At 49.3% G+C, this 23,833-nt stretch overlaps 5 protein-coding genes across 5 annotated transcripts; 4 read left to right on the top strand and 1 right to left on the bottom strand.

The window, feature by feature from the left end:
• The first annotated feature begins 2,265 nt into the window (after positions 1–2,265).
• Positions 2,266–3,965, top strand: BGZ61DRAFT_403123 (uncharacterized protein). The gene is made up of 4 exons (XM_046243100.1): positions 2,266–2,656; positions 2,726–2,930; positions 3,027–3,469; positions 3,540–3,965. The coding sequence occupies exons 1-4, from the start codon at positions 2,377–2,379 to the stop codon at positions 3,665–3,667; spliced, it is 1,056 nt and encodes a 351-aa protein (XP_046096100.1). The 5' UTR covers positions 2,266–2,376; the 3' UTR covers positions 3,668–3,965.
• Positions 3,966–9,518: 5,553 nt separating this feature from the next.
• On the top strand, positions 9,519–9,809 carry BGZ61DRAFT_369427 (uncharacterized protein; the record flags this gene model as incomplete). Its single annotated transcript, XM_046241953.1, has 1 exon — positions 9,519–9,809. The coding sequence occupies one exon, from the start codon at positions 9,519–9,521 to the stop codon at positions 9,807–9,809; it is 291 nt and encodes a 96-aa protein (XP_046096101.1).
• Positions 9,810–15,218: 5,409 nt separating this feature from the next.
• On the top strand, positions 15,219–15,445 carry BGZ61DRAFT_539783 (uncharacterized protein; the record flags this gene model as incomplete). The annotated part of the gene is made up of 2 exons (XM_046254832.1): positions 15,219–15,350; positions 15,410–15,445. 2 exons carry the CDS (start codon positions 15,219–15,221, stop codon positions 15,443–15,445), a joined length of 168 nt encoding a protein of 55 aa, XP_046096102.1.
• Positions 15,446–15,771: 326 nt separating this feature from the next.
• Positions 15,772–16,173, bottom strand: BGZ61DRAFT_308367 (S-adenosyl-L-methionine-dependent methyltransferase; the record flags this gene model as incomplete). Its single annotated transcript, XM_046238772.1, has 1 exon — positions 15,772–16,173. A coding segment is annotated over one exon (402 nt), but the record flags the coding sequence as incomplete, so codon positions are not given.
• A 2,483-nt stretch (positions 16,174–18,656) lies between these two features.
• BGZ61DRAFT_464115 (uncharacterized protein) lies at positions 18,657–19,811 on the top strand. Its single transcript, XM_046247468.1, has one exon. It carries the CDS (start codon positions 18,898–18,900, stop codon positions 19,753–19,755), a length of 858 nt encoding a protein of 285 aa, XP_046096104.1. The 5' UTR covers positions 18,657–18,897; the 3' UTR covers positions 19,756–19,811.
• The last annotated feature ends 4,022 nt before the right edge of the window (positions 19,812–23,833 follow it).

The raw sequence follows: 23,833 nt of genomic DNA on the forward strand, positions 1-23,833 counted from the left end.
CAAGGAGTCACCCTGTACAATTAGGAGAGACCATTCGTCTCCAAGACGAGCTATCGGCGGTGGAACCATCTGTGCCTGACGAGGGAGGCAATCAGTTCCACCATTACGGCTCTGGTCCCCAACTCGACAATACGGGCTTTAGCATTCAGTACAACAACACGGGCGGCGGGAGTCAGTATCACGCCGGTACGATGCACTTCGGTTTGAGATAGCCTCGAGCAGGACTGGGCTTTGCTCAATTGTCATCTTAGGGGACGGCCAGGGCAGCTGGTGGTGTTGGCGGGAGTCTGGTCACACGGCAGGAGGACGTGCTCGTCGGGGGACGGACGGGCGATGGTCGGAGATCAACAAGGCTTTCGAGCGAGAAGATCTTAGATATGCATAACTCTTTACGCCGCGTTGCGCTTCATAGTATCGTGCTTCAGGTACATCTAATGGTCGCGGTTAGCTCCTCTTCAAAGACGAAGACGCGACCACACGACGCACGCGTCTGGCATCGCATATATCACCCTGCATTGCTTGCGTTGTGTTTAACCCTTCCCGACACGACGGCGGCCTCTTCCCCCACGAAGCCTCAAGCACGCCTTCGAATTACCCAAGTTATCTTTCGCCGAGCCCTCCTGGACGTAATCCGCAGTAAGATGGCGCTGATGATTGGTAGGCTACGCGCCTGTTTCTAGCCGTATTACACACGGGAGGGATTTTGCGGCCGCCCCTCCGTCCCACACAAAGGCAATGATTGTCACTTCCTGCAGCTTGCATGTGATGAAAAGGCTGTTCACGGAGAGCCGTATCCACGAGCATAACGTAGTCCCATCCACCAGCAGCAGGCCTTCTCTCTGGGGATCCAGACAATGGAACAGCACGATTTTTATGGGAAAGTGTGCCTTAGCATTATATTGACACAATCTGCCCTCAATCGGGATATACATGTATGCTGTTATTCAAAACAATGTCGTTTGTGACAGCAGAGGTTTGCCTTTTAGAATTGAGCGACTCAAACATTGGGCAAGTGGGGCTTTCCGAAGAACCCAGATGAGGAGTGCTATTTTGCTGCATGGAGCCGGTTGCAGTAACAATCCTGGTCCCAGGCAGCCCGGTGGTTGGGAACGAGTTGTTAACACCTGAGCCAAGATGCTGAACCAATCCTCAATATTCAGCTAATTTCCGTGGTAGGAAAGTGCCGTTGCAAAGCCGTATGAGTGATAGCTTGCTCCCCAAATCGTTCATATGGAAAGTTTCGTGCACCCCTGTGTTTCTTGTCTCGTCCGGGGGTCCCACAGTCCCACACCCAAACGACACCCCTTTTGATTCCTTACGTCAGGGCTCTGATGGGTCGACACCCTCCCGCGACAGGGTGGCTGGCGGCTTGATGCCTCCCAGATGTTTTGGGTCGTCCAGAAGGTATCTGGTACATCTTAGCTCAAGCTTTGCTTGTTGACGTGGGATCCTCCCCCGACTCCCCCATGACCTGCGACTCGACGGTCCGTACGTAGCCTTACCCACCACCCTGCTCCATCCTCCATCTCAGTCCGTCGCGGATGGCTCACCCCCTCCCTGGTCCCCGTAACCCCGTAACCCCGTCACCATCTTCCACCCCCCTTTTCGATCCACAGAATCCACAGAGTTCACTCGGTGTCGACATCATTTGCGTTCGTCCTCTCGAGGGAGACATGTATAAGCCGTTGCCTCGTCGTCCGTCCCAAACCATTAACTTAAATTTTGCACACATTTCCAATCCCAGCCAGAAAGCTAGATGGGACTATCCTTGTTCACCCACACCATCTCAAACCGATCAGAGAGGTCAACACATCCTGGCGCATCCATACAGGACATTCTGACCGAAGCCTCTGGAGACCTTGATGACCTTTGCATCGTCTTGGTACCGCGGACGCTATCTGGGTGCCGTGGCTGTCAAAATTGATTTGAGCGGCCATCATCTTATGCAGCCCACAACCCCCTGGTCCACTACTTGGTCGTACGACCCCACTTCATCGCACCAACCCTGTCACCTCAGCCATTGCGAAAGGACATCGGCCTGCCGAACACTTAACCCAGAGTCCCAGAGGGACAGGGAACTCCACTGCTCTCCCGCTGCCCAGCCCGCTTCAGAAGGCGAATTGACGCACTTCAATTCACACCCAGACACTTAAGACTTCGCTGATCCCACCTTTGCCCCGACAAAACCTCCATATTTCCCCAAACCAAATCGATCATCTGGTCTTTGATCTGTGTGACCGACTTGGCTTTTTCTCTAGTCGGGATCCCGCATCTGATCAACAAACCTTTTTTTCCCAATACAATCATCAAACGATCTATGCTCACTCGGTCACTCATCTCATCCTCAACTTTACATGGTCTTGTTCACACGCCAACATGACCATGACTCTCGACACGGCACAGCAGCGGTTTGGGCCTTCGTTGAACTATGACTATTCGGCACCTGCACAACCTCCCGCTTTCTCAAACCCATGGTCCTCGACATCGTCACCGCCTCAACCCGCCCCGCCGGGTGGCGGTCTCTTCGTCGGCAACCATCAGGCTCTCAACCCCAATATGATGGCTGGCAAGCCGCCGCATAGCTGCCGCGCCAGCACCAGCAGTGCCTCGTCTATTGCATCGTACGGCTCAATGCCTGTCGCCAACACTTCCGCAGGTAGCCTCAGCCCTTCTCCTTCAATTGCCGGTATCTACGAGCATCAGGACTTACTCAATGTGCCCCAAGATCTCCTCAGCACCAGCCGCATGCAAACTACATCAGCCGCATGCGGGGACGCGACGTACACAACGTCGGCTTCCCCAGTCAACGCCCATTTCGCACCTACTTCTGTTGCCCCTTACGAGGCCATGGGTTACGCCCCCGCCCCCGTTCGGCCACCACACTTCACACTCGCCCCTGATGTAGACCATGCCAGGCGGTTCTCTCAGCAGTCAGTACCACCCAGTGTTCATCGAGAGTTGCTCGAGAACCCTACAGACACCAGATTTCGTCTCATGAGCCAGATAGCTGACACTCAACTTAGTAGTCTCCCACATGATGACCGAAGGAGCTTCGCGGATGCTCTTGATGCAAGCCACGGCATGCTAGCCATGAGCCAAGAAACGCCCAGGAACATCTATGGTGCCCGGAGCGACAGGTCTTCTGTGGATTCATACCGTTTTCCTTCCACGCACTCCACCAGTTCCTCCATCTCCTCCACTGGTAACTTCAGCTCCCACTATGGCGACTCGGTCTCCGATTACTCAACTGCTGGTTCAGACATCGAATCCGTCAACTCGCGGGTCCTCCCTCGACCCCAGGGGTTGATGGCTTCCCAGATCCGCCCAGCCCCCCAGTCAATAATGGGACAGTTCAGTTCCAAAGTCTCCTCCAGCACCCAGAAGAAGCACAAGTGCAAGCTGTGCGACAATCGATTTGCTCGACCGAGTTCCCTGCAGACTCACATGTACAGCCATACTGGCGAGAAGCGTACGTACCCGTATCTCTGACGCAATGTTTTGTGTGGCGTGGCCGAGAATTCCTGCTAAAGATCTACTAGCCTTTGCTTGTGAGGTTGAGGGCTGTGGCCGACACTTTTCGATCGTCTCCAACCTTCGACGACACAGGAAGGTTCACCGTGGCGAAGCCCGTTCGGAAGCTGGGTCTGAGGACCACCACTCTAACTAATTGCTCACGCGACACGATTATATTCAAAGTCGATGAACGGCCCAGCTTCACGATGCTGCTCCGGAGTCATCAAATTTATTATACTTTACGAACACACGCCCAAGTACAGCACTCGCTCATCATCACAAACGTTGGTGTCACGACGAATCGCGGTTTAGCAACGGGTTCTTCGGACACCCTACTGGATTTATTCAAAGTGTTTTTTGTTTTATCACCTGGAAATATTACTACATCACGGCAAGCGCGGTATAGAGAAACGGACCACAAAAGGCTGGCGGCGGAGGGGATTCCGACTGGCTAGGACGGGGGAAGGTAACGGCGGTGTATATCATTCGAGTCGATCGTTTCCACGGGAGGGTGACTCCTTTTTGCAGTCTCCTCCCCAACACCATCTAGTGGGAACTTGTTTATTTGAGGGGTGTCTCTCGGACGGGCCTAGGCGGAGTGCTGGACCTACCTATCGATACCCTTCGCATTCAGCGTTTGGGGAGTCAGTTGTCTTTTTATTTTTCCCAGGACAGGACACGCATGTCCTGATATCTACGTTTCGAAGCGATCGCTTTCTGTTTGAGATTCGAGGACCCCCAAGTTATCGGCACGCAGAAGGCAACATGCATTGTTATATCATTGGCAGAAGGAGATGAAAGACGGGCAAGAACACAGGAGAGAGGAGGCAGACGAGGAAGAGGGGGCGATTGTACTACTAGTTTCTACTGTTATGGTGACGATATATCCGGGCGCCGTGACGGCCTCAGCTTTGGACGGTGGGCACGTCTTGAATACGTACGTATGACGGACAGCGCAGAAGCCTGCGCTGTGTCTTGGCAATTGGATAGTTTCTGGGTTATATCTTGTTATCTTGGTTTGTGAACCATGCAATGGCGAATCTATCAAATCTGGACTAAAATGAATACCATTTGTTAGATTAACCGCTGAGCCAAAAGTATAAGGTACCCTAGGTATTGCTATAACCAGTGGTAATCAGGTCCATAATCCAACACCATTTGTTGGATGATGACCCTGTATGACGAAACCTCGGATAGATCGATATCCTGACCTTATGTTAGATTGTGGCTGTGCAATGCATCAAAGAGGTTATTCAGGTATCAGAATACTGGGATATCTGCATCTATGACTGAAGATGATGATAAAACCCCGCTTCAGAGGAAGTGGAGACGAGAGTCAACGAGAACAAGAACATCAAGAACAACCAAACATATCATCAAGAATTGATCTACATTTATCTGGCTATCCCGAATCTTCACTAAAGACACACCGCGTATCCAACATTATGTTCGGGGGCGTGAGATGGGATTACTGCGTAGTTGGCTGGAGGTCCGGCGGGGAGGAGATCAAGGTTGTCCAACGTCACGTTCTGGAATTGCACACCAAAACTGGTCGGGCCTCTGTGCTGTCAGTCACGACTTGGGACAAGTGCGAAGGCACTAGCGGATGCGTCAATGCGATATGGTCCAAGCGCGTGGAACTTGCCATATGCATCATCTCCAGCAAGCCACCTATCACTTGTGCGAATTCGCAATGGCATCTTCCGAACCAACCACCTAAGTCGATTTCAATACTGAGGATTGGTGGACCATCTTGGCTTCGGTGTCGATAACTGGTTCCTAACCACCGGGCTGATTGCCTGGGACCAGGATTTCCACTGCCACTGGCTCCTAAATACGCCCCTTGTGGCTTCTCCAGGAAGCTCTGGACTACCTTCTTAATATTAAAGTCACTTAGTTCTAACGGACATATACCTGCTGTGAAAACCGGTGATGTTTTAAATAACAGCAGATATGTATATGTATATGCCAATTAAGGGCGGCTTGAGTCAATATAATTCCAAGGCACACCTCCTGGAAATAGTTGTGCTGTTCTGTTACCTGAATTCCTACGGAGAATCATTGTCACATGGTCTGGGCCTGCTGCTAGTGGCATGGGACCGCGTTATCCTTGTGGAGATTGCTGTCGCAGTGACAGGCTTTTCATCCCCCGCATGCTGCAGAAAGCGATAACCATTGCCTTTGCTGGCTCTCAATAGGGTAAGATGATCCAAGACACACACCATCTGTATATGTAGAGACCAGTGGAGGTGTGATTGTCATTAAATATCCCAGCAAAGGCAATGATTATCGCTTCCTTCAGTTCGCATGTAATGAAAAGCCTGCTCTCCTTCGACCTTGTGTATGTTTAGTGGTGGACTATCACCAATGAAGAGTATACAGATTCCGTGCAGTTACCCGGGGGCTTGACTAAGCAGACTTCGCTAGCTTTGGCTGCCCCTCTCCTCACCGGAGAGGGGGGTAACAATACCCATAACCGCGTCGCATGCGTATCCAGCTTTTCCAACCTCTGTATAAGCCAGCATCACCAATTTAAGTCTATTTAACTTCAAATTTGAACCCTAGCATATTTAAGTGTCATTCTCACTATATTAAAAATCATAGATTAATTCCGTAATGCTGCGGCTCGTACTGTCCGTAGCTATCTGGCTGGTGACGACACCACACAGACAAGTTAAGGGGGCCCTGCACTATTGATCACTGTAGAAGTCGCCTGTTGCCAACTTGTAGTCCAGCCAGCATCACCAATTTAAGCCCATTTGACTTCAGATTGAAATCATAACATATCTATACATCAATCTCATTATAATTCAAATTTCAGCTAATTTCAATGCCATTTAAGCCCACATTGCCCAATTCCGTCTTTTTTCACATAGATAACGCAAAGACCCCACTAAAGCAGCTATTGCAGAGACCACAGTAGAAATCGCACCTTTACACTCTATTAGCAAGCTCCTCATATAGTAATATATATATCATTAGAAAGAGCTTTTTCTGCTCTTTCTAATGATATTAGATGTGGCTAGCTTTAGGAGGATTTGCAGCCGCAAGCTTGAAATGACTGACAGCGGTACCCAAATTACTATGCTACGGTCGTCAAATTGCCCACGCCGCCGTCGCAGCGGCGTCACTGAGTGCCAACTTTACAACCTAATGACAACACCAAACCTGGCGGAAATTTGACTAGGTCGAGATATGTACTAAACTAGAACGCTGGCTATATGATGATATATTTTTTAATTGAATTGGCTGACGTGGTGGTATTCAAATGTATTAGTGAAGCTGGAAAAGCTGGATACGCATGCGACGCGGATACGGGTAATGTTACCACCTCTCCGGCGAGGAGAGGTGGGGGATAAGGTCGACCCACCGGGTAGCTCTTTTGCGGGCTTGATTGCGCGAATAAGAACCAACATCCAATCATATCTTGTTGGCTCAGCCTCAACGCAAACTATCAAAACCTTCGTCTCATGTCGGCAGTTAGAAGGATCTGCAGTCCCACACCGCTGGGATCACGACCAAGCAGCCCTGACCCCAGTGCAGACTTACGGCATACAAAGGCAGTAAATGCCAATATTGAGATTCGGCAAACGACGCTGCCGGGCCGGAGAGCCGTTTCCAGGATGTCCGGGTGGAACAAGCCAGAGCACTATCTGTTCGTCAGTTCTGCGACAGAAGAGGCTGAAGACGGCATCACATTCATCACGAATTTGCGCAAAAACAGGATGACAGAGATTTGTGGGCCTATGGCCTGGATTCGCATGTGATTCTAACATCTCACGGAAGGGACACGAGTCTTGCGGCTATCGGAAGTTGCCGTGCTGTCTCTTCGTCACGCACGTTCACGGAGACGGAAGTGATCGACGGGACGAGAGCTCCTGAGCTACGTCTGACGACTTCAGCGCAGGCCACAATTCAAGTCGCAGTTCAATCCAGCTTGAATTGAGGAATTGAGGCCCCAATTCAACTCAATTCAACTCAATTCGGCGGCCGACCAGCTCAACGCAATCCAATCTGCGAATAGCTTTAAATTGAACTCGATTGAGGTCTAGAATAACTCAATCTTCCAGCTCTAGATGGCTGATATGAGGCTCCATGTCCCCCTTGCTTGACCTCCGGGGCCTAACTATGCCCTTGTGCCCCTTCTCGAGCGGAACCCTGGGTGAGATGAATTGAGCCTTCTCGGATTAGAGTGCTTGGGCGGTGTGGACGAAAATCACTTGTGAGCTTTGGAAGCGAAAGCAGTCCTCTTTAAGAAAAATCGGACTGCTCTCATGCCAAGACGAAAGAGAAATACTATGCATCGCAGCGGCTTCAAATTACCTCCGGTGTTTCTACCATGAGTAATTGTAGACATGGATTAAAAAATAAGCTTCCCGCGGGAAATTTGAATTTGTCAGTGAAGAAATAGCTTCGGAGGCAAATTGAACCCGATGTGATCACCAATTCGTACAGCAAGGTTCAGTAATTAAAGCAAATGGCTGAGCTGCCTCACCAGACGTCGACAGCGGCGAGAGGTGTTGAATGGCTAGCAATCTCGGTCGGAGCCTTGCCTTCCTGGTTCAGCCAATTCGGCGACGCGAATGGGGAAAGCCATCTCTGGAGATTCGACGATGCTATATTGATTCAACTGTCAACAACGATGCTTGGTTTGAGATGCACCACGGTCCGTTTTGCAACCGCATCATTTGAATTTCACCGTCTTCGTGACAGGCTGTAATAAATATTACGAGAAATAAATGGCTCCCTCAATCACTCAGGATTAAGCAAGATTGTCCGCGGAAGTGCACATTCGATGCGATAGGTTATTTGCTTGTTTGTGCTTTGATGCGCCATCTTGGTGACAGGTGTCAGGCAATCTGAAGGCTGATTCGTGAGTTGAGCCAGGTGAAGCTCGGCTTGATGCGACACAATGAAAGGTGAATACGATGAGGCTCGAAGGCCCAGTCTCTTCTCTCAAGCAGAGGAAAGAACGGCCACCCAGGATTGATGCGGTGAATGCCGCGTGGCCACCACAATCACAATCACTGCGAACTTAAAAACCGCAGCCCTTGCAGCTTACAGACAACACCGGGACGACAGAGAAAATGGCGCCACAGTCCCAGGAGCTGAGATTTTCCCTCTTCAAGGACCCTCTGGCTCCGGGTGACGGTGTACATATGCTCGGTTGCGTGGTGAAGCAGTTCCTCAACCCTCCCCAAGTCGCTCGACCGCATCGACGAGCGCTTCCCCGTCGTCAAGAGTCTTCCTTTGGCTAGCCTCTGTCGCATGTTGGCAACACCAGCCATGTCGGCAGTTCAACGAGGTTACGTCATCACCTAAATGCAGCCAATCATATTGTTACCTCTAAAGATCGAGCAGCGGCACGGGATGGATATCTGCATAGTACCCCTCAGACGCCAAGATTTAACTCCGTTAGATCAGAACTGTAGTTAAACACAGTATTCCGTCACCACTTTGGCCACACACCCACCGTCCCAAGTCCGGTCTGATGATGCAAGCCACCTAGCCTACATGATGCCCCAATTTACATCAAGAACTGTGGCAAACACATGCACAAAAACGCGGTTTTGTAGAACAGGGGATGTTAGTCTATACATATCCACAGTAAATCGCCACTATAAACATCAAAACGAAGGAGGTCAAAAAAGAAAAAAGGATTTCAGATAATACAAGGCACAGCGAGTTGATGAAGTCACCAGGCCAACATTAGATATCCATCATCACAGTACTAGTTCCAGACACAGGATTAAAAATAAAAAAAACCTGATCTTGACACGCTCTCTTCAGTCATCCTCTGATCGTCTGATCCTTTGTTCGTCGTCCCAAACAAAGGCTGCATACTCGACGACGAACTCCATATCTCGCGCAGGTCAGACCTAGGATTAAAAGAAGCAAAACGCCAACCCCACAGCACATTTCCTAAACAGCATGATCTTCCTTCAGTCAACATCTTCACCACTTCGAACATCATCCTGAATCGACTCCACATATCTACCGTCGCCATGACTCCTCCACCTTCAGAACCAGAAACAACTTGCTACCTCCTCCCAGGTCTCCAAGCCCTAGACCCCTCTGTCCCAGAAGTCGACCTAGACGCCTACACTTGGATCCAACCCACCGCCATCGAAGACGACGAAGTAATGTTCGACGGCAAGGCCCTAAGTACTTGGTACGAGGAGGAGCGTCGGCGTCTGACCAGCGGGAGCGAGGATGGCGAGAAGTCAAGAAGTCAGAATACTTGCGGAAACACCACTCGAGATAGGACAAGTCACATAAAGAATAAGTCACTGTGAACGAAGGGAAGGGAAGGGAAGGAAGTGGAGGAATTCCGAGACTTGGCGGAACGGAACAGTCTCGATGAAGATACCCGATCAAATATCCCAACCACCAGATTAGTATCGCCAGGTTTGGCCGCTAATTTGGTTAGTTAGCATATTATGCAGTCTGAGTGGCATCCAACCATCAGTGTCTAAGCCACCCCACCCGTCCGGAGGATGCCAAGAAACATGGAGAGCAGTATGGAGAGCACAGATGTTGGCATTTGAAATATTTGATTGTTGTTTGGAATATTTAATCAAATCAAATAACGTACATGATAAGCATGCGGTCAAAACAAGCATACGGTCAATTTCAAAATCCCATACAAAACGCCGTTTTCAACCCCCTTGCAAAAACCATCAGTTTTTAATAAAACTTAATGAAATATTACCTGTATATTTTGATGTAGTATATTAATAGAGTGATACTTTTCTCAGATTTTATGTAATTTAATTTGAGAAATTATTTCAAAACTTCAGTATAAAGTATTCTTATAAACGAGAATGTAAAATAACTCTCTAATAAAAGTTATATAAATTCTCTGGAAAATATTAACTCATTACAGTATTAAAGTAAAATATACAGGCAATATCTCATTAAGTTTTATTAAAAACTTATGGTTTTTGTAAGGGGGTCAAAAACGGCGTTTTGTATGGGATTTTGAAATTGACCGCACGCTTGTTTTGACCGCACGCTTATCATGTACGTTATTCCAAATATGACTCGGGATTTGATTTGATTGATTTGAGGGCAGTGCTGCGGTTCGCACTAGCTCGATGCCCTGCATACATGAGCTTTCGGCAAACTCCGGCGTGACACAAGGTGGTGAACTCAAATCGCAGGCGCGCCAGTGGAACTCGACGTCATATCCAACCGGGATCCAGAGATCGCTCTTTTCTCTTCAATGCTAGAGATCCTGATTACTTCGAATACGATCAAGTTTCTATCGAAGACTATGTGACTACACTTTGTACGCAGCTTTAATTGTGCAAAGCTGAAGTCTGTAGAAACTTTAAACCAGGCTTACTAGTTTCGGTCCAGTATCTCCCGTGCGCCCCTTGTTGATCTGTTTTAACGCGGCGCCAGTCGGATCGTCCGCAAGCTAGCGACGGGGCCGGCCAAGGCGGAAGAGGGATTAAGGTCACGCGGCTCGACTTGACATTACAGAAATGCACCACACGGGAGCTCCTCTCTCATTGACAGTTATGTATATTTACTAGCAGACTAACGGAAAGTTTGCAGATCTTATGTAATTAGATCTTACCGCGTCGATCATCTAACATCCTCTATCTCCACAGAGAGCAGTCGAGCTATCATCATCATAAAACTATCCCACAAAGCCAATAATTATCACTTCCTCCTGCAGCTTGCATGTGATAGAGAGGCTGCTCACCGAGACAGCCGTCTCCACGAGCAAAACTAGGTAAGTAGGGCTTCTTGGAGAATCTCGATGACGAGTGTATTTTGACTGCATGAAGCCGGTTACAGTAACAATCTTGGTCCCAGGTAGTCTAGTGGTCAGGAACGAGTTGTCAACACCTCTGGCAATACACTGAACCAATCGTAACATATCAGCTAACTTCCGTGGTCGGCGCTTGCTTCGGAAAGTGCCGTTGTCATATGAGTGACAGCTTGCCAATCACATCGTGCAGAGGGAAAGTTACGTGTACCTGGCTCATTTTGGGGTTGGCGTCTTTCCACAAAAAAAGCCTTCCCGCATGACAATCAAGCTCATTGGTTAGAAAATCCTCCCAAGGGGATGCGGCTCAGGCCCCGCTCCGGGTTCCATTTGACGGTAAAAGGGGCACAAGTAGCAGAAGTGCCGAATTGGTCGTAGCTTGGCCCCGGAGATCGAGCAAGGGCGGGACATTGAGCCGCATATCAGCCACTCTAAGCTGGAAGACTGGGTTAATCTAGACCTCCATCGAGTTCAATTTAATGCTATTCGCAGACTGAATTCGTTGAGCCGGTAGGCCGCTGAATTGAGTTAAATTTAGTTAAATTGAACTGCGACTTGAAATGTGGCCTGCGTTTGAAGTCGTCAGACGAGACGTAGCCTAGGAGCTCTCGTTCCGTCGGTCACTCTGTCGATCACTTCCGTCTCTGTGAACGTGCGTGACGAAGAGACCGCACGGCAACTTCCGATAGCTACAAGACCCATGTCCCCTCGGTGAGATTTTAGAATCACATGCGAATCCATGCCATAGGTTCACAAAGCTCTTTCATCCTGTTTTTGTGCAAGTTTATGATGAATGTGATGCTGACTTCAGCCTCTTCCGTCACAGAACGCAATGCTGACGAACCGATAGCAGGGCCGAGCGGCCCGTCCCTTGCGCACTAAGTACAACTGTCCCGATGTGCCCTTTCAGAATAGTTTGCCCACCGGGGCGTCCCATATCAGCGGTCATGGAAGACCGCTGCTGGTAGCGGAAATTGATAGGAGCAAGCGGCTCAACGAAACATACTCTCGTGCTCGTTCTCACCACCAGCCGTTGCTTGTCTCCCAAAATATGGATGCACTGTGTCGCGCCAACCCTTCCGATATGCACGAAAGCGTCTCTGGCTGCGGCCCTCATCTCAAGCGGAAGTCTAAGCCGCAACAGAGCCGGGCTTCAACATGCGAAGCCTCTTCGGCACTCACCCTCAGGATCCTTCCGCAGTTCCCTCTCCCCTCACCACACAAGCTGTTGAAACGCAAGCTCGACTCTCGCAAATCTTGCGAGGTGCACACAATGCTAATACGCATAAAGTCCCAAGTACCGCTGCGTTTAGCGTGATAAAGCGCAACGCAACAGGGAGGTTGACTGCGGGGGAGCGGGTGGAGTCGTAGGCAGGCAGGGACTTAAACCTTTGTCGCACTAGGCTGGGAGGAAGCGTACGATCATCGCACTAATAGTCCCCATTTTCTGGGAGATTACTGGGGGAGCTAGTCCTTCGGTGGCGTACGGAGGTTGCCGTATACGAGAAAGCACATGAACTTTGTTGAGCATGTCTGACCGCCGTGCCGTCGCCTGTGATCCTAGTCCATGCAATTCGCGCGGGAACTTACTATCACAGAGTTTTCGGACCTGTACAGGCGAACTTGCCAGGTCTGGCGAGGTCGGCTTCCACGAACACCATTCCGAAAGACATATTCCACGGAGGCGCCCGCCTGCCTTCGGCCAGCCTGAATGCGCTCGCAGAAATGAATGACGAATGCAGCAGGGTAGAGTAAATTGGAGATCATTCACTAATGGATTCGCGAAGTCACAAATCATCAGAATCTCGCGGGCACCTTTCGGCATAGCACGCGCTGCCCTGGCAACTTAAAGACTTGAGACGAGCCACGACGTAGGATAATTCCGCGGGTGAGTCGATTGCCGTGGAAGAAGCAGGCATGAGGTTAAGGTTTGAATAGTTGGCGTTGAGGCTGAGACAAAAAATTATGATTGGATGTTGGCCACCGGAGCTGACCAGTAGTCAGGCACTGATTGAGGCGGTCGGCACGTGCCGCCGATGAAGGACTTGTATCTGACGGCATGCACGAATTCGTCAGCAAGCCATCGGCATTGCAACGGCACTTTCCGAACCAACCACAGCAATCAGTTGAACGTTGAGATTTGGTTCAGTATCTTGGCTGGGATGTTGAAAACTCGATCCCAACCACCGGGCTGCCTTGAAACAGGATTGCCACTGCAACCGGCCCCACAATACGCTCCTTATTGGCTTCTCTGGGAAGCCCTACCTCCCCAATGATCAAGTCACTCTGATTCCAAAGGGCACACCTCTGCTGTGACAAAAGTTATTATTTTGAGTAACAGTATGTATGTATACGCCAATTGAGGGCAGATTGTGTCAATGTAATGCCAAGGCACACTTTCCGAAGAGAAAATCGTGTTGTTCTATCATCTGGATCCCAACAGGGAATCAGATTACATACCGGTAGCCTGGACCTGCTGATAGTACATGGGACAACGTTATGCTTGTGGAGATTGCAGCCTTTCATCACATGCGAGCTGTAGGAAGCGATAATCATTGCCTTTTCTGGGATCGGTTATCCCATCATTGAGGTGTAAGAGGATTCAAAATACACCATCCCAGCAAAGGGAATGATTATCGCCTCCTTCACTTCGCACGTCATGAAAAGGCCCCTCTCGTACGACGGTTGTGCATGTTTACTGGTGGATACCACCAACGGAAAGTTTACAAATCCCATGTAGTTGGCTCCTTTGCGGTGCATTTCCGTAAGTTGGACCGTATATTCTTGATCCCTCCTTGGCCCGTCCCGCCGTTAGTCGCCGATGATCCGAGTGGCACCGCGCTAAAACGGATGAACAAGGGGGGCACAGGAGATACTGGACCGGGGAGTTCGTTGGGTGCTACATTGAGGGTCGTCAATACAACCCACCTCCGTAGCTAGGAGCTCCTATGACGCTATAATGGTAATTGCCGATCTGGGTTCTGGTTATGGAATTCATAGAGCAAAGCCTTACTGCCAGGTATTAGGTCCCATTGAGGCCACCACAAAGGAGGGTGGTCTTTCTACTTGACGTAATATTCCATTCTTGCCTTCTAATATTGGTTCTTGGCTATACGTGCGTTTAGTATCTTTTTCAATATCTCTTCTGCTTCCGGTGTTATCATCTTCTATTCAGCGGCTGGCCACGAAAGCTTTTCAATTGCGCTAGTACCGTTTGAGCCCTAAAGAGTAACAGCAAGTCTTGCCGGAGAAAAGCCTCCAATAACTGCCATCCAAGATTATACTGAACGGTGTCAATGCTAATGATGACGTTGCCGAGAATGATCTCCTTGCTTTTGGGGTCGAGGGTAATAGCGCCGCTGATGCTCTATGAGGACAGGCTTGACGTTGGGAAACTTGCTTGGTAATTAGCAGCGACTGCTGCCGCGTTGGCTTTTCCTATATCCGGTATATGCGTGGGAACAATGTTGTAGTGGCTGATGTCTAACTAATGCATGCATAGATAAGTCGACGGAGTTTACCGAGCAGTTTATGGATATGGGATAGTTGTATTATTTCATATCGCAAGCCACGATGACAAATTTTCGAATCAATCATTTTAGTCCTCTAAATTTAGGTTCAAGGATGCGTTCTGAATGTAGATCTTTCCCATATTCTTAAACTCTTACAAGACATTTTTCAACCTGCCAAGCCACATGTAATGTTGAGCTTTTATGGCCTCATCGGCGTAGCTGCCAGTATGTGATGTAACTCCAGCACTTGCATGGTGGACATAAACCTGTATTGATCGTACTCGACTTCGTCTATATAAACCCCCTTCGACTCCCACCTTGACTCCAACTTTTACTTCACCAGCATCCACAGCATCCTCCACAAGCTCCAATCCCCCAACAAATTTTTACCAAACCAACCTCTTACAATCAAAATGAAGGCCTCTGTTGCTCTCTCCGCCCTCACCATGGCTGTCATTGCCATTGCCGCTCCAGCTGATATTGAGGCTCGCGGTGGCATCAGCAGCTGCCAACGCGGGAAGAAGTGCTGCTGCGATGTCGATGGGGTAAGTTCTTTCTTTTCTTTGCAGACTTCCGTTTCCCAGATGGTAACACAGAAAACCAGAATCTCAACTTTCTCAACTGTGTTTCGGTGCTTTGAATGCGCGACTAGGATCTTGTCGACTTGGAGAGGAGTGGCAAGCAGTTAGGATGTTGGGAAATTGACTTGAGGGCTACTTGGGTTTTATCTTGTGTGAGCCTTTGGGCCACTTGAGAATTATAACCACTCCTTTCTATGAGGTTTCTGGCTTGGCGATGGTTGGTCGTTTCACTTTGGGCATGGCCCTGGTTTCTTGAATCTGTTTCTCCCTCGGCATTGGTTTTCCCTTTGGGTTTTCCCAATGCCGCAACGCAAATGCGGAGGGGTCTAGTATAGTACTGCAATTAACCAAAGTTTAAGTAACACGCGAACGTTCTAAAGCAGGCCCCGATCTCTTTCAGTCGCCTGTCCTTGGGCCACATGCCTACGGGAAGCTTGAATTTTTGCTCCGTAATGTGGCAGAAGCCCGTCGTCTCCAGCCAGCCCTTGAATTTAGGAGCGGGATCCAGCGTGCGGCCGATCATATCATGGGCTTTCTTGAGGTTGTCAGTCAGCCTGACGAGGGCGTTGTCAGGTTTGAGAGTTTCGTCGTCTGAGTAAATTGCATTGATGGTTTCCTGAAGCTCCACCCACCCACCTGGCTTTAGGTTCTCATAGATTTGGCAAACGAGCGCCGGCCAGTCTGCGATGGAGCCGGCCATGTAGCGACAGTGGATGAGGTCGTAACCCTCAGACTCGACCCAGTCTTGCTCAACGTCCTCAACATAGAACCGAACATTCGGTGGCAGCCCCTGCTAGTAGCCGTGAACAGGTATGGTATCATTCAGTAGTAGCTGGTGGCTCCCTGAGTCAATCAGGCCGGCCTGCATGAAGATAGCGTGTCACACATGTGATGTTGTGAACCTGGAAGGAGGCTACATAGCCATGTCCGGCTAGGCAGCATAGAGATACAAAGAGGGATATTCGCCCCATGCGGAAAGGATCCGGACATGACGATGCTACTTGATACAATGAGGTTCTTACTGTCCTCGGTCTCGGGACCAAAGTGCAATGCGTTAAGGTTCTGTAGTAGAGGTCGGGTGCGAGTGCCGAATGGGGTGAAGGAATTGTGACGGGACAAGAGCACGAACGAGGTCGAGTGCGACTTGGGCAAAATGATTGTTTACAAGGAGAGAAAGAGATTCGTAAGGAAAACTCTGACTTAAGCTATTTACACAATATAAAATGAGACTATTCATAAAGTATGAAAGTCACATGATCGTTCCCTCACAGGAATGAAAGATTATGCCTGGGACAAATGGATGGATGCCACTCTTTTTTCCCACTGGGTTTTTTAACGAGGGCATCAATCCAAGGATTAGAATGGTAGTAAGGATAAATTCATTCAGATCGCTTGTGTCTAAACTTGCCCTCCCAATGTACGAGTGTGTTCAGCGGTTGAAACTGTTATTCTAACCAAGCTATACCTCAGGGCATCCCCAATCGACGCAGATACAACGACGCATGCCTTCTTCGTCCTGAGCGAGTGTGAAATGCTTGAAAGCCGAATATTGTCCGATGCTCGTCAGACATCTGCAGGCAGCTCGGATAGAGAGTGGATATATTAAAAACAAGGGGCGTTTCCTCGGATAGCTTGAGTCGTTGAGGGAGGCCGTTTATAGACAATATATGATAGTGCCGATTATGGCGCTGCCATTGTCCAGGATTTCTCCTTCTGTTCCTGATTCTTATTATAGAGTCGAACCAGGGAGTAGAAAAGTGATCCCTGAACTAATCCCACCGCCGGAAAGCTGACAAGCCGGAGATATAAAACGGGCTCGAAGAGGGAGGGAGCCGATGTCAGGAAGGCTTCCTTCTGCTACACTTATCTTTCGGATGTTCCGTTCCTCGTGGAGATAATTCTTGGGATCCGGGATCGAAGTTCTTCTCTAGCCGTTGGTTCTGGCGAGGATGGACCTTACAAGAGCTTCTGGCCCCTGGTGAACTACGGTGGGCAAGCTTGGCGTTTGGGAAACTTGCCTGACAATTAGCGGCGACTGCTGCCGCGCTGGCTTTTCCTATACCCGGCATATGCATCATCATGGACGGCTGTGAAAATCACTTCACAACCCAGATTTTCCACTACGCCGCTCAACATAACATCGAGCATATCACCGACTACGCCTTCATCGTGGAGATTGAATGTCGGCCCACCTCAACTGCTGGGCAGGAATGGCAGCTCAACACGCATTCAAAAATTCTGGCAGCGTTGCATTTTTGCCACTACGGCAAAAGGGAGGCGCAAAGCAGCCACAAAGGCAATCAAATTCATGGAACTGACTCAGATCCTTGGGCAATTCAGGATCGAGACCTAACCAGACGAAGCTGAGCACTGGGTGGAGACTGTAGGTACAAGGCCGCGAAGCAGAGGGTCAGAGGACCCGGGGAAGCCTAAAATTATGTATGAATCAGTAGAGAACCGCTGTCTACAAAGGCTGGCACGCAAATGTAAATAGTGGTTAGGGAGAGAAAAGCAGGAAATCTGGGGACAGCTGGTCAGCGATGTTGAGGTTGGCGAAGTGGGGCACCGCGGATCAATACTGATCCGAGAGGCTTCGGCTGTTCGCCGGACCCCGCTATTACGGAAGGCCGGAGGGATCAACTGGTCATAACCCCCCTGGCCTCTGTTACGAGCTCTGATTCTGTGAGGCGTCTGATTGGATGTGTGTATATTCTGAGTTGCATATGATCCCCGCTCTGAGTCCCTGTACATCCTTATACTGAAACCAGCTACAAGGATATAGCTATAGCAGTCACACGCCGTATACACGCCCAGCTACCCAAATACACATCGTGACAGCCTCACAGACCCTTGCCAATTGTCTCTTAGGTCGACCCTGGCGTGTGAGCCCATTCCTGCTTAGATAAATATCACTCTTGGCCACATACGCTGCTCCCAAAACAGCCAAGTGCCAGAGCTGAGGCAGTGGCACTACGGCAGTATTGCTCGTATGATTCCATTCGCAATTTGCCGTTCTCCAGTCAACCCCAGATCTACAATTGCCAGTTGTTATAATAATATATCTCTCTGTATGTAACCATACTGTACCGGCTTCATATATACAAACTACCATTCTCATCTCTACTATAAGAGAGTGCTCTTCTTCTTATACTTGAACTTGAACTGAAATCACTCTTCCTCCCATTCTTATCTACAGGTAAACCTTCTGTCTCTTTTACACAAGCCCATCATGCCTTCTACTTTGACTCCATTCTGTTCTATTGGGGGAGGCAGGCATGCCAGCTTCCAAGCTAAGAACCCCCGTGCAGTTTGCTGCCCCCATTGTGGACAACAGTTCAAACCGATCACTGATTGTGTTGATCTTACGGAGGACGACGATGAAGATGCCCCTACTCCTACTGCCGTCCCTACTTCTCGCCCCAACGAGCGCCGCAAACTATCATCAACGATTATTCCTACCAATCGCTCGACTTCACTCCCCGCTGGTATCGAAAATGCCACGCTTGACGCAATGGCTAGGCGTCAAGAAAGCATTGCCAATACGGGCCGCAAAGACCCAATTGCTATTGGGGTTCAAGCTACATTCTGGGTTGGTGCTGGAGCCTATGAATATATTGGCGACATTAAGACCATTGAGTACAGCAGCGCGCCGAAAGCCGTACGGAAGTGCATGGGCAATGTTTCAGTTGTCCTCCATCGCGACCACGGGACTCATGAGGCGATGGTGCGTTATCTAGTCAAGCAACTAGATCTAGAGCAGAGCAAGCATGCGTGGGAAGTTGTCTTCTCCGTCGAGAAAGGTGGCAGCGCGCCTGGACCAGCACGACTGCCCGAAAGGGCTTACACAACTACTAGACTCTACGACCTCTTGCGCCAGACTTCTACCAACTTTGACAAGGACATCAGGAGCTCTAAGGCTTCTCTGAGCTTCTGGCGTTTCTTTGAACTTGACCCTTTGGAGATGCCACCAAAGCCTAGGACCAAGAGGGGTTACGAGATCATGTCGGATGCTGACTCAGAGACATACTCGCCAAGTCCCAAGAAGAAAAAGGCCACTCGCCCAAAGGCACGCCTTCCAGCTGTCAAAGAAGAGCGGACTGTGACTGTGAAGTCAGAAGCTATTAAGCAGGAACCAACCACGCCTCTATCGGCAATAAAGGCGGCAATCAAACAAGAGCGCATCGTCGAAGACGAGCATATCGAGGATGACGACCCCTTCCTCTCTGACGTTGAGAATAAGACTATGAATGAGTTGTTGGCCGAGATTGTTGTCGCTGGGGATGAGGAGATCAGGGTTGAAACAACCCCTTCAAAGAGACAATCATCTCGTGTATCCAAGAAGTCATGGAAGGTGCAGCAGGATACATAGGAAGGTGTACTGTTGTGGCGTTAGGATCTCTTTATTCTTGTAATTTTAGATACGGGTGTGTGATCAATACTCTTAGTCTATTTGCGTAACAAAGAGAATACTTGTAGTCCCTTACAGACGCTTTATGTATATGCACAGCACGGTCCTGATATGACAAAGGGTTACAATTAGTGTGTGATATCTTTGGCCATTGAAGGCCTCATGATACCTTACCGGTAACACTTATCGCAAGTGAAGCCTCCAAAGTATCAGGGGTGAGAGCGGGTCTTAGTGTGTGCACTTGCGATAAGTTCAAGACCTGTGTTTCAATTGACAAGTAACCTTTTTGCGCTATTTAAGAAAGCCTTGGGTTCGAATTCTGTTTTTGCCTTTTTTGGGGGGGGCTGGTTGGCGTGCAGGTTGTGTAATTGCGATGATGCTGCGCAACCAAGAGAAGGGAAGGTATGCAACGAAGAGGAGGTGCGCAATGAAGAGAACTCGAAAGAACATACATATATATGAGGCTCAATTAAAAAGCATCATCCTCTGCAGCTGCCGCAGCAACGCTTTGGCTGAGTTCTTCCACATTGATGCCATTGTCTCCTAAATGGCCTCTAAGTCGATCAAGGCCACCAACAGGCGTCTCTAAAAGGCCAATACTCGGGGCTGTGTTCTGCTCGAGATGACGCTGTAGATAATCACGCAAGGCGAGGTATGCAGACAGGCGTGGTGTTTCTCCAGAATCCCTCTCGTTATCCTCCTCTTCTTCCTTAGGATCATCTTTATATCCATATTCTTCTGCAAAGACTTCGCACACATCGATCGTATCGTCCGGCAAATATGCATCAAGGTCATAGGGGTCGTCGGCAAAGGCATTCTGCAACTCCTCGAGGCGGTCTTGAGGAATGACTTCAGCAAAGTTCGTAGCTTGATGAGCCTCAGGTTGATGATATAGTACAAAAGGCTGGCCCGGCACAACATGTGGTCTGTTGCTTTGCTTGCGAATGTAGTGGGAGTTCCACATCAACACAAAGTCGGCAAACTCCCTGCGCAGGATTGGCATGTAGATATAGAGTAAGGCAATGCGGTCGGGGAGGGAGTCATTAGAGAAATGACTGGTCTGTGTGAGGGTTATGAAGTACTTCTGTAGATAAAGACTTTATGTTAGTTACAGTAATGAGTCAAGAGAGAGAACATACCCGCCAAGCCCCTCCTCTTCCTCGAGAGAAGCGAAGCCACCAACTCTCAATCTTCTCATTACTAGTGCTTTTTCCATATATCCAGCACTGTCGGAATGTAATGGGATCCCTTTGTCCATCATCACGCACACGTAGTCGGTTTTGGGAGAGATACCAATGTGCACCCGCCATGAGAACAGTTTCTCCTCCGCGGTCAGAGCGGACGAGATTCGGCATCTTCCCTCGCTCAGAGAGAACACGTAGATACTGGCCTGCTACACTACGCGATGTACCAGCAGAGATTCCAATATAGAACCAGGTTATGTAGCGCGAGTAGGCATCAATTGAGGCGTAGATCTCAAATCCCCAGGCCTTGAGCTTGTCATGTGCATCAATTGACCAGATGAAGTCAGGCCCTGGGGCAGTCCATCCAACGCGCTGGTATCTCATCGTCTTCCATCGATCTGTAACACTCGCAGGATGGAACTCTCGAAATGCATCATAGAGTACCTTCCGACTGAGTACGTGACCTTGTTGGCGCACGTAGGTATAGAGATATGTTCGGCCGTATGTATTGAGGATTGTATTGCGCCGGGACTGGGATTCGAAAAATTCTCGTAACTTTTCGAGTTGGGGGGCGATTTTGTCTTCATCTTGGCGGCGCCAAAGGCCGAGTTCTCGACGTATACGGCTCAGACCTGTCTTAGTGATAATGAAACCGTCTGAATGGAGCTGGAGGAGGAGGAAGTGATCATTGAGAACCTGTTGAAAGAAGAGGTATTTGATACGATCACGTAGTTCCTCTGTATCCTGCGTCAACGTTCGAAAGGAAGTGCCCCATTTACGGAAGTTCCGGTAAAGTGTTGATTGACTTATCTCTAGGGAGTAGTCAGATGCGAGTCGCTGCAGAATCACTTGGTTAGTGAGCTTATCGTGAGACCTCCATTCCTCAAGCTGGAATTGATAGAGAGATAGATCGTGAGTTGGCCGAACCATGTTCTCTCATCCCCGAGGATAAGTCAACAAGAGTAATACAGGACAGAAAAGTGGGGAAGAGAGAAAGGGGGAGGAAATGTCTCATACACAAGAGTGGAGAATAGAATCTTTTCATACCGCCTCGTATGCTACTACTAGGGGGGTCTCGTCATTTTATTTCAGCTCAACCCCCCGTTCGTCCCTCACGGGGGGTACGTTGACTAGCCAAATCGTCAGCGACTCACCGAGCTAAGAAAGATACCTAGAAAATAGGTGCGCGCCCTAGTAAATTTAAGTACCAATGTTTAATCGAATAACTCTTTTACATACAAGGCGTATGCACAACCCCGCGCTGTGACACATCTGCAACACCAACCCTACATCGTCACATCCTCAATTTGGTAGCATCCACCAAAAACGCTACAACTTCAAACCACCACAACATTATGAGTTCTTCGTCAATTTGTGATCAGAGTACATCATCTTGTAGCCCAGAGCCTCGAGCATCTGCAGTGCAAAGATGGATCAATCCCAGCACCGGGAAGCCCGACTTCTCGCGGCATAATGACGGCAACCTCGAGGAACGCACTCTTGCTGCAGCAGAGCTCTTCCACGAAGGTTTTTATCGCTCTGTTGCTGCGGCATCGCGAGACCTGAGGGTCCCGTATGACAGACTCCTGAGCCGTACTAAAGGAGCGAAGCCTACCGCCAAAAATGGCGGGAACAACACTCTCTTGACCGACACGCAGGAGAAGGCAGTCCTGTGTTGGGCACATCGCCGGGTCACACAGGGCCACCACATTCAACTTCGATCTCTTCAACACAATGCGAATGCTATACTAAGAGCTTCCGGCCACTCACGCAAAGCTTCACATAGCTGGGCTAGGCGCTTCATGAAGCGCTGGAAAAGCACCTTTTACGTGAAGCAGTCTATGACCCGAGATGTGAAGCGGAAGGCGATGCAAGACCGCGCCCACATCGAGGCTTTCTTCTGCGCCTTTGAAGAATTTGTGCGTGAAAATGGCATCAAAGTTGAGAATATATGGAACTTCGATGAGACAGGCTTTATGATCGGATATCTCCAGAAAGGCACCTTCGTGTGGACTTTTCGAGAGGTTGAACAGCCTATTCTAACTGATGCACACACCACTGTCTCTGTGACCGCGGTTGAGTCGATCTCAGCCGCTGGTGCCTCTATTGCCCCCTTTATTATCATGCCCGGTGTTAACATTCCCGTTAAATAGGTCCAAAATCGCCTCACTAACGATACTACGATCACAACTAGCAGCAAGAGGTATGTTAATGACGTACTAGCTCTCGAGTGGGCTAAGCACTTTGAGCGACTTACACAGCCTTCTAACTTGGAAGAGAAGCGGCTCCTTCTCATGGATGGCTGTGAGAGCCACTTTACAGATGAAATCTTCTATTTTTGCAGTCAGCATAACATCGAGCTGTTCCCTCTGCCTCCAAATCTCACACACTACCTTCAGCCTCTCGATGTTGGTCTTTTCAACGGATACAAGCAGTGGCATCAACACATCCTCTATAGGGAAATTGCTGACGGCGCCAATGACTTCAATAAGACCGACTTCCTATACCACCTCCAAGAGATACGAGAACGGACCTTCCAGAAGAGCACAATTATCTCTGCTTGGGAGAAATGCGGCCTATTTCCTCACAACCCAGCTAAGGTCCTAGATAACCTCAAGGATCCGCTGTCATCACTGACCGCAGACATCTCTGTTGAGAGTCTCCCGGGTTATGTTGAAGTTGGCTCTTCATCAGTAATCACAACACCACAACAGCAGAGCTGTAATAGCTTCACAACCCCTGTAACTCCTCAGAGGGTGCCGTTAGAAGCATATGACTGGGGAGAGGCAGCTACACCACCGCTACAAATAAAGACCATTGAGAGATATCAGGACTACGTGATGCTTCGTATACAC

Source organism: Ilyonectria robusta (genome assembly GCF_021365365.1).
Source record: "Ilyonectria robusta strain PMI_751 chromosome Unknown BGZ61scaffold_37, whole genome shotgun sequence".
Lineage (NCBI taxonomy): Eukaryota > Fungi > Ascomycota > Sordariomycetes > Hypocreales > Nectriaceae > Ilyonectria > Ilyonectria robusta.

What these genes read in the sequence shown, in the direction of transcription:
- BGZ61DRAFT_464115 (XM_046247468.1), top strand. Translation starts at nt 18,898, where the DNA reads ATGGCTAGGCGTCAAGAAAGCATTGCCAATACGGGCCGCAAAGACCCA.
- BGZ61DRAFT_403123 (XM_046243100.1), top strand. Translation starts at nt 2,377, where the DNA reads ATGACCATGACTCTCGACACGGCACAGCAGCGGTTTGGGCCTTCGTTG. An exon ending in TGTCGCCAACACTTCCGCAG is followed by an intron (nt 2,657 to 2,725) that starts GTAGCCTCAGCC and finishes ATGTGCCCCAAG; the next exon opens with ATCTCCTCAGCACCAGCCGC. An exon ending in CAGCCATACTGGCGAGAAGC is followed by an intron (nt 3,470 to 3,539) that starts GTACGTACCCGT and finishes AAGATCTACTAG; the next exon opens with CCTTTGCTTGTGAGGTTGAG.